This window comes from Phalangium opilio, unplaced genomic scaffold, assembly GCF_054372755.1.
Source record: "Phalangium opilio isolate 3A_F unplaced genomic scaffold, DU_Popi_V2 ptg000026l_1, whole genome shotgun sequence".
NCBI lineage: Eukaryota > Metazoa > Arthropoda > Arachnida > Opiliones > Phalangiidae > Phalangium > Phalangium opilio.
Genome location: NW_028324157.1, coordinates 169,497 through 180,234, shown reverse-complemented (window position 1 = coordinate 180,234; position 10,738 = coordinate 169,497). Strand labels below are relative to the sequence as shown.

The 10,738-nt window shown below is 36.0% G+C and overlaps 1 protein-coding gene across 1 annotated transcript; it reads left to right on the top strand.

The window, feature by feature from the left end:
* Window positions 1–9,121: 9,121 nt before the first annotated feature.
* On the top strand, window positions 9,122–10,609 carry LOC149690960 (putative fatty acyl-CoA reductase CG5065). The gene is made up of 2 exons (XM_089869517.1): window positions 9,122–9,293; window positions 9,349–10,609. Exons 1-2 carry the CDS (start codon window positions 9,226–9,228, stop codon window positions 9,446–9,448), a joined length of 168 nt encoding a protein of 55 aa, XP_089725643.1. The 5' UTR covers window positions 9,122–9,225; the 3' UTR covers window positions 9,449–10,609.
* The last annotated feature ends 129 nt before the right edge of the window (window positions 10,610–10,738 follow it).

Below are 10,738 nucleotides of genomic sequence, written 5' to 3'. Positions count from 1 at the left end.
GTATAAATTACTCCACGGTAGTATTTCCATCTCCGATTTGTTGGTTAAATTAAACTTTTTAGTTCCATCTGGTGTAAGACGAACGACAACTTTCTATGTACCCACAAAACGCTTTAACCCAATTTACCGTATGCAAGAAAATTATAACCGGCATTGTACAGAATTTGATATTTTTTGTGTACATATAAAACAAATTTGTTAAAACTACCAAATACCTCGATCTAAGTCATAATTTGATAACCTTTGTAACAATGTAATTTATAACATTATATAATTTATATACCCATTCCTGTAAAAACACCATCCATGCTGTGTACAATCTCGTGAACCATGTAATTAGTTTTTATTGTGCACATTAAACAAACATTTCATTCATTCATTATTATTATTATAATCTATTTTGTACTTTCTTATTTATCATATCTAATAAAATAAATATTGTCCCGATTAATCTATCGCAGCGCTCTCTCCTCAATGTTCTCAATGTTTTAAAGTTAAATATTCAAAAAGGCGTTTTAAACGCAATTGTTTAGCTATTTAGAATAGAGAGCTTTCAGTTGGAGGAGGAGCTTAGTCTCGTGACATAATTTACGCTGCCATATTGGTGGGTTTAAAGCAGGAATGAAGCTGAGGCCAACCAATATGGCTACCAGAACAGCGGCAAGACTTGGGAAGGTGTGACGTACTACTATCCCATCTGAAAGCTCTATAATGACAATTAGGCCTAAACATGTCAGGGAAAATCATAATAAAAGTCAGGGAATTTGAATCTTAAAATTTCGTGGTAACCCTGAACTAGTCCAAATTCAAAAGTACCTGACATTTAACATAATTAAAAACAGTAAGGTAGTTAACTATAAAAATTTCATGGTAAATAATTTAATTTCTACACTATTAACTACTCGTCCAAAGTAGAAAAATCGAAGCAGGTAAGTTTCTCATTTAAGAAATGCTTGTTAATTTAGAAGTATTCCGAAAACTAACTTCGCTATAGTTTTTCCATATGGCCTGTCACAAATGCCTTAAAAAACCGAAAATTTTTTAATGCTTTTTCTATGGGACGCTAACCCTAACCTCAATCCTTAGTCACGTGGTAGGGTGGATATAGCCTCTACGCTATTTTCACCTAGGGTAGGAATAGGCTTCCGCCTATTTCTACCCGGGGGGTGAGAATAGTGACACTCTTAATTAAAACAAGAATATTTTCAAAGATATTGCATACGTCACAGATGGGGGGGGGTTTATTGGGGGTAAACATCTCAAAAAATTGGTTTGCGGGGAGGGAAGGGGTAGTAAATACCTACGTATAACGGGTAGATACTATAATAGCTTCAGTACCTTTCTCAGTACCATGGACTGCGAGCGAGAGAGAGAGGCCACTGATCTAACATCTTTAAGTAATGCAAGGTTTTATTCTCTACCTGACAATGTGTAAGGTCTATCATATAAAGGAACGTTTCCAGCATGGGAAACTTTATAAGAGCCGCTCGCCGAACGAAAAACATACAATTCAGCATTGATGTCCATGGAAAATACGCTGAACCAGCAAACAAACCTTTCGATGTCAACGCAGAAAAAACAAAGAGATATAGGAAAATGATCCATTGAATTGGTAATTGCTTTTAATTTCAAAACTAACATCTCAAAAATATTTGACTTATCATTTTAAATTAAAAAATAGCTTATTGCCTTACACTAAATTTAATGATAGTTAATATCAACTTTCTTTTGAAGATAGAAGCAGTTAATTTAGAATAAATCAAGTAATACTTATTATGAGAGTCATAAAGAATGGTAAAAACTATGGCCTATACTCCAAAATAAATTTTATACAACGCAAATTTAATTACCTTTGTATTAGGAAGTTAACTCTGCTTAAAGGGCTAACTGCATAGATAATACAGTCGTGACGAGAGTATACGAACTTCTCCCTCCCCCCTCCACTATGACATAGATGTGACAATCTAGGCTCAGATATTCTTTAGTGAAACTGACTTGTATTGTTACTTGTTAATAGTATATAAATTTATACCGTACTTACGCAGATTGGAGAAATTAGTTTAAATTATATCAATTTCATTTTAAAATTAGATCTTTTGCTTTTATAGCAAAATAAAAAAGAGGAGTAAATTTATTTTATATTATAATCTTTATTCATGAAAAGCTCTTTTACTTTAAATTAGGGCCTAGCCCTAGAGATATGAAAGGAGGAAGTGACAGATGAATGGGAAATATTACGGAAGTTTTTGCTTTCTACTTAAATTCGTCAACTGAGAATCATATAAATTTGGATTGTATGTAAAAAAATCTATAATAGGCAATAAGAACCAGAAATGCACTATATGCAAGTAGCCTCTGGCCTCCAAATACTTCGCTAACTTACCCTATTACAATAGAACAGACCAAAACATAGTCTTCATTCTTGTATTATTTACTTTATATTATGATATTTATCTCTAATCCTACGTACACCGAATGTATTACAGCAAACTTACATACCATTGTAAAGAATACGAAAGGGGTTACCTTCCTTTTTTCGAAAGGAAAAAGTATTGAACTCCGTCCTTTCACACCTGCCGTAAGTATAACTAGCAAATTTAATTACTTGCAAAACTTAATGCCGTAAGTAAAATTTAAAAAATAATATTCAGATTTTTATCTTCATTACGGAGATTGAAGAAATTATTATAGAATAAATCAAACACTTAATCAAATGGCTTTTACTTAATTCATCTACCGAAAATCAGGTTAATTTTAATTCCATGAAAAAAACTGTTAGATGTAAACAATCAGGGCAAACCAGAAATAAACTCAGTACAAGCGCCAACTGGTCCCGCAAATACCTAATCACGCGCATTACGTACGTATCAAATATATCTTAGTGTGTAAAATTATATATATTTGTATAGATTTTTGCCATTAAAATTTTTAATATGTTAATTATAATTAGTTTTATTTCAATAAGAATAAAATTTGCCACTTATATTTTTTTACTTTATATTATGGTCTTCACTATAAACGTACAAACCTACAAAATCATCCTTTGTTATCTATAAAAAGTGTAGAGAGAACGTAAAAACCCGTCTCCCCGCCTTTACAGTGGCCGCAACCTTTGTACGCCATCAGGGTAAACAAAAACTAAATTCTGTCCAAGTACCCATTGGTCCCAAAATACGCCGCCAAAACTGTTAGGCGTAGATAGAAGTTCGACATGTGGACTATACTGTATTGCCTATATAATACAAAGAACAAAAAGAAAGAGCCACGAATCATTCATGAAGCGTTTTGGTCGAGATTATTTGAAAAATGACATCATTGTTACAAACATGTTGAAACGAGCCCGTAATGAATAACTTAATCCTTTTGTTAAAAAATACTCTTTGTAATTTCTTTTGTATCTTTAAAATATAAATGTGTCACCTTTAATACTGTTTTCTTTTATTTCATATATTAAGGAATGGGGGGGGGGGGGTAGGAATGTGTTTGGAATTTGAGAGGGGGAGGTAAAAAAGGGGGGAAATGTTTGGCAGATGTATAAATCGGATATTCCCATAATCATTTTCATTCCTCATCATGAACTCAGAGCTGCAAAGATATCGTACTTTTAACTCCTGGCCTCAAGACGGAAACTATATAAAAACTTTAAGCAGAGTGGGATTTTATTCCCTACATACCGACGATCTAGTACAGTGCTTCGAATGCGATGGAATATTATTAGCATGGAAACCCGATGATAATCCTTACGAAGAACATTTAAAACATTTCCCTAAATGCAACTTTATTAGAGGTTTGCAAACAAAAAAATATACCCTTCAGTTTTGATGAAACAGAAACATACACCAAAAATATAAATAACGACATTAAAACCGAGGAAAAAACACCCGAAAAACCCATGGAAAACACTGAAGAACTTTATCATACCTTTAAAGTTAAAATTAAAGATCTCGAAAGACTAGTCCTAGAACTCTACGCTAGAAAACAACGCTTTGTATATCAAAGAACGACTTGATGCCTTGCGTAAGATTTAAAAATAATATTAAAATTTATCTTCTTCCTTACGAAGATAGACGAAATTATTTTAGAATTAATCAAATACATTTTAATATGAAAATTGAAAAAATATCTTTAATATTAAAACCTATACTTTTAAAGAAAATAAATAACTTTTCACTTTATATTATGGTCTTCATTTATAAGCCTACAAATCGAAAACTTACCTTTAATATTAGAACTTTTAAAGAAAATAATTTTTTTCGTTATATTATGGTCTTTATAAATTTATTCCTAGCTTTAAGCTTACAAAAAGAGAGAGAAAACGTAAAAACTAGGCTCCCCCGCCTTAACAGTGGCTGCCATCTTTGTAGCCCATACTGGCGTTCTATTCTCTTAGGTATGTTGGTGATCCTCAAATATTATTTCACTTCCCCTTTTTACTTTAACTCTTTTATATTACACTAACCCCTCTTTGTTCGAGTCTAGGGCGTTTATGTTGAGATAATATGGATGGGTTTCGAAGACATCCATTTTCGAATTAAATCCAGCATTATCTATTATCCCCTTCTGATGTTACACATTAATTGTTGTTGCTTTTATCGTCATTTCGACGATACGGTAAGCGGTATCACGAGTTTCCTATGGCGAAAATATCACAGATAGAGTCCACTAACGTAATAACTATGGCTTTTTGGAATTGGGTTTTATCGAAAAGATTGTAACAATAATTGAGTTTGGCGATCTGATCATAAATAACTGATACGGAGATAAGCGTATACATGTTAAATTCTTATAAAGAATATTAGTGACAATATTCCAGATGAAAGTCTACTTCAAAGAAATGATTTGCATATTTTTTACAAAGCTTAAATTACAAAATATTACGCTAAAAGTTAGACTTCAAAGCAAGTGGATTTTATAACATAAAATATTTTTAATTTAACCAAACGTAGAGTACGACCCTTTTTTCTACATAATTTTGTCGATTGCATACATTTGTCGTTTAAAATCTTACTAAGATTATTCAATCTCAAAAAATATCATCTAAAATTGTTGTATTGTTTAAACGAATAAACTTCTGAATAGTTTTCGATTATTTGTAGTTAATCGTATTTTCGAAAAAATCGACCAAAAAACCCCGAGCCCTAACGAAATTGATGTTACCAATGGTAATGCCAGTCTCGTACCGTTTTCTTTTTCCAACTTACCATTCAACCCCCCAACCAAAAAACTAAGCTCGGCTTTTGCGCTAACGTAATTACTTGAAGTTTTTGACTTTAAATAGGAAAGGACCTCTTTTCAGCGAAGCTTTTGCTGTTATCCCTTGATGGAACCATTGTGAAGAACCATATCAAAGGAGAAAACTTGAGCGAGGCGATAGGAGCTTTATTCAGCCTCTACTATATTCCGAATGTGAAATATCCCACACAGTGTGAATGCACCCTCGATTTCTGCAGCGGTATACAGTAAAATCCTACAAATATTCGGATTTGTAGCTGTTCCAAATTAAAGAGAGGACGAAAAGGAAAATCAATTGTTTTTTTATCGATTACTCTGAATTTAATTATAAGACTAAACTGCATAACGAAATATCTATGAAATACGCCAGATTGATTTTAAAATCAATATAGGTAACATTTTATAGATAATTTAAAATTTGGAATTTAAAATTATTTAGAGATATTTCCTGGATAACTCATAATCAAACAATTAGTGAAAGAATTGATATGTCGCGCAACAACGACTCGTTGATCGGTCCCAATCCCTAGAAGTAGATTCTTTTCAAAATGGTAACTATTGCTACTTCGAGGTATTGGTACCGATAAACTATGCGTGATTAAATGCGTGGGAAAGCATCTTTTTGCGTCGACGAATATAATCGGTAATGTCCTTCAGTTCGTCACCAAATTGGTCTCTGACCTCTTGCATGTGACGTCGAACTTCTTCGACGTATTTCGATTCATCCTGAAATGTACCTTTAAATTTAAACGCCAACGTCAACGTGTACTAAACGAAACCTACGAAATAATTATCCGTCTGATTCAAGGCGTTTAAGAGTTGAAAGCAGCTAAGGAACAAGACGCAAATGATGGAATGCAACTTTGTACTGTCTAAAATGAGTTGAAATTAAGAAAGACAGCCGCTTTTAAACTAGATAGATCGCGTCAGCCTAACAAATGTTCGCCTCTCGTGTACGAGCGATATGGATGACACATCCGGGAGGTGGAAAACGGAAGTTTCCCATCAAGGGATGTACTCGGAATTAGAGTATTGCGTCACGTTAAGTCGGCTTTGTTCCAGAAAGATTGTAAAAAAACAGTGGGTTTTTTGATAAATAGGCGAACATTGAAAGCGACTCAATGATGAATTAAATCTTAAATAAATTTTCAGATCTTCAAGTTCCCGCGGCTTACTTTTAAAACTATATATTTTCAGATGATTTCCTTACATTTTCCAATAATATTTTTAAGCCTATAACAAAAGAACGTTATAAATGGCAACGATTTTAAGGATATGATTTTTCATGAACAAAGTCGATTCTTCAAGAAATACGTATTCCTGGTATTTCTCGTAAAGCGGAACACCGCGCTTAAACCAGTTGCATGATTGCAGTTTTCGTCAACCCGAGAAATCAAACTTCCTAACGTTTTAGTCCATATTTAAATTCCATAGCCTAATTATTACTATTTAATTAATTCAAGGTATCCTCTATATAATTTGCATTCCAATTAGGAATCTTCCGCCTTTTTGAAATGACTGTCACGTCTCGCGGAAGAATTTCCTAACACGAGAGAAAATCACAAATGAATAGTCGATGAGAAGTGGTCCCCCCCAAACCCCTCAACTTTCGCAGTTTATATTTCATTGCGACATAAGATTTCGGGCTACATTCTGTATAGAGGGAGCGGGGTACTTTTCCCCTTGTAAAGCGTCTTTTCAAAAATCTACCTGGTAAACAACCATGCAGTAAAGGGAATATCACCACCCCTATTTTAATCTTATCCCGGACCTTGACTGACTTATTACATTCAGTCTCTCTCTATCTTGTTTTCGGCGCCACGCGCTGGCTGATGCTGCTGGGGGTTCGCCCCTGAAAACCCCGGGGGAGGTTTAAATTATCCATTTGTGTATGATGGGAGGAGGGGCCCGTCTGGGGATAACCACCACGGAGGCGTAGTGACGAGCCCCTCGGGTTTTACCCTTCACAAAGACCTTTGACTAAACTAGATTGCAATCTCTTCTCAAAACATTTCTTTCTTTTTTTTCAAAGCGAGGGGTCGGATACGCGATAGAGAGCGGGTCTCGCGAGAAATTGCCAACCTTGGAAAAATTAAGAGGGGGGTTTGATTGTCCAACGCCTTGGTTTCTTAAGACGGGCTAACAATGGGAGTAGGGTAGAGGAGTGGTACGTTTCGGGTAAAATCGGTGTCCCAACAATAAACAGCTTCAAAGTGACCGGTGTAATGGAAAACCACATTCCATTATTTTCAGAATCAGTCAGATCGCCGGTACTTTCTTTGGCGACTTGGTACGCGAGTGGCTACGTGATCGTCAGATTGCTCCCAAGCCCTTCGCGGCACTTATAATTTCAGTTAGTTCCAATTTTAATATCTGTGTTGATATCAAGAAGTATCGTGGGTCAAAGGTTAGACGCCGTATTACGCCGCCCATCCATCTTATTATCGGTAATTAAGGTTTATTTTGGATTTGTCTTAATTACGGTTGGCTGTTGCTGCCACCAAAGAGCGCCTAAGGCCTTCAAGGTTAATTCCTCCTAGAATTTTATCTAATTATTATCTATTATATGATTATATTTATAATTAAAAATATTTCAGAAATGTAGTTCGAAAGTTGAAGGTGACGTAACGCGCGCGCCATACTTCTCGTTCGAGATATTTACTTTTAAAGTTGAATTTAAAGCGAAACTTTAGTTATTTACGTCGAATGATTTGACTTCTGACAGACAAAAGAATTTTCGCTTTTGGCAAAAAGTATGACGAAATTAGTAATTACGTTTAAACGTAGTTTGCATTTTTTGCAAGGCGTTTCGAAATTCGAACCCTCTCCCCGAATCTCTTTCTCTCCCAAAAATATTACAAGTTCAGTTTCGATTGAGAGCTTGGAGAGAAAGCGTCTTGACACTCGGCGTAATCTTCCCGCAGTCTAAGGTAAGGCCTTCGGTCAGGCGCTGCCATTACCCTAGTACAAAAACCGAGAAACGCGTCAACGCGGTGGTAAAAATGTCGAAATCAATTGATGAAAACGCGGTAAAAGATATATTTCCAAAATGATGAAAGTTCCTTTCGAAATTTCAACTTATATTTCCAAAATGATGAAAGTTCCTTTCGAAATTTCAACTTAAGAATAACGTCGAGGAATCCGAGCAACTGGCTTTTTCCGAGTAGTATCATTTCCTGCGCGTGGAACTCTCCGTATTTCTTAATGGCGATTAACCATAATATAAATAATTATTAGTTAATTAATTAATCGATGGTAGAGAACTTTTAGCGTCAATTAGTTTTCTCGTCACGTACATCCTCGCGACTTTCGGAAAAATGTGGTTCAATATATAGAGGTTCAATATATTCAAGCACGCTTAATATTTTTAGGCATTTTTTCCTCGGTGTCTGATAGTGGATAGTCTATCTCTCTCTACCTTTCCTAGTCACGGCTCCGCTTGGTTTTTCTATGGACGGACAGAGGCAAGGAGTACTAGATTTTTATGACAACAATGGAGTATTCATCACGGGGGTAACTGGCTTTCTCGCCAAGAAAATCATAATCTTTCCCAACTCGGGGTAATCTGATCCCTTCACTCGCGATGATGCCGATAGAGTGACGCGTTATCGCTCGACCACCATCGATTGTACTTCGATTAAAAGATGTTTTCATTTCGATTAGATCTTTTTGGAGAAGATTTTCTATTCGTGTCCTCTTGTCAAGAACGCCTACGTTCTAATTCGGCCCAAAGGTTCCAGAGCCACCGATCCAGTGGGTGAAGATCGCCTGAAAAATCTGCTCAAATCGAAGTTATGAAGGAGCATTTTCAACCCAAATTGTAAGACGCGCGTATAACGGACGGTGGTGGTGGTGGTGGTGGTGGTGGTGCCTGCTCGCGTATAGGTCTTCGACCGTCTTCGAGAGAAAAGACCGGAAGCCCTGTCCAAGGTAGTTGCCGTCTGGGGAGATGTCTCGCAAGAGGGACTCGGATTGTCCGAGTCGGACAGGGAGATGTTACGGCGAAACGCTTCCATCGTCTTCCATTTGGCCGCCACCACAAAGTTCAACGAACCGCTCAAGTAACTTCTTATTACTCGAGAGCGTGTCGCGCTCTAATCCCTTGAATTATTGTAGAAAGGCCCTGGCCATCAACTTCATCGGGACGAAATGTTTGACGAGAAATTGGCTTTCGTTTACGTCTCAACAGCGTACTCGAATTGCCAGAAACCGCTGATCGAAGAAACTGTCTACCCAGTACCTGTTACAGCCGATTTCCTCGTAGAATCTTTTATCTTATTGGCTCACTTAAACAGGTACGTTTTGATGACGTTGCTGACGGGGACGTCGAAAAATAGTGACGTAATTCCTTCTTTCCTCTATCGCTATGAACCTTCCGCCTCTTCTTTCATACCCCCCCCCTCCGTCCCGTGGAAGGGGGTCCGGTACTTTGACGCGCGTCCAAATATTACTCTGTTCTCCATTCCTACTTCTCAAATTAAATCTATCCCTGGTAATTCAAAATCTAGGCTATTGACAGCATTCTGTGGAATATAAACAATCATAATTCCATTTATTTTGTAGGCCTAGTACTTGTTAGTCAGATTTGAGTGAAATACAAAGGCAGAAAAGAACCTGCTGGTCATTTAATAAGAATAAAAACAACTGCGGCTTTTGTTTGTCCATGTGTAATATTTGGTTGGAAACGAATATACTAATGAATGCATCTAACTGCCGGCAACGCCGCTCGCTACATTATATAAGTTCTTCGTGCTTTTTGATACGCCGTGCATGGTCAGAAGGAAGGAGCACGTCCAAGTCCAACCCGTATTTCCTCTGTCCGAAACGCTATACCTGCATACCTGCCTCCTAGCCATTCTATTACCTATACCTACTAGGCTCTAATAGTACTTAATTTTTTATGGGATTTGCAATATAATATGCCCTGCCTCAATAGCTCCGATAAAATACTATATTGGGCTTTTCATTTAACAACCCACATTTCTCCGTCTTCTAGCCATTTATTTTTAGAATAAATTAGGGAATTGGTTTATTTATTAAATTAAAATAGGAATTAGGCATAGTTTATTTATAAAATTAATATGAAAATTTAGATTTTTTTAAATCTAGTATTACTAAATTTAAATTGAAAATTAGTCTCTTCGTTAAATTGAAATTGAAAACAATTTTTTTAAATTAAAAATTAAATAGAGGTCATGTTATGACACCATTGAAATCATCTCCCAGGTTTCCTGACCACAGTAACCAACCCTACCTGATAATGAAGTCAGGATATTTTATTAACATGATCCATTGTAATTTTGTTTTCTGCAATTTCTTCGGATTCTTGTCTTACTGGCGTGAAATTTTCTCGTGATTCAAAACAATCTTCTCTAGGCCTAGGCCTAGATCTTTTTCATGGTTGCGCTATGATATTTTATGAATAATACATTGGTGGGGGCGCATCTTCATAGTCAAGCTATCAAAACTTGGGGAATATTTATTGGTCAACTGTAAAGTGACCCCC

Excerpts from the sequence above, each read along its gene's own strand:
- LOC149690960 (XM_089869517.1), top strand. The coding sequence starts at position 9,226 with ATGTTACGGCGAAACGCTTCCATCGTCTTCCATTTGGCCGCCACCACA. Across the intron at positions 9,294-9,348 it reads AAGTTCAACGAACCGCTCAA|AAAGGCCCTGGCCATCAACT; the intron begins GTAACTTCTTAT and ends GAATTATTGTAG.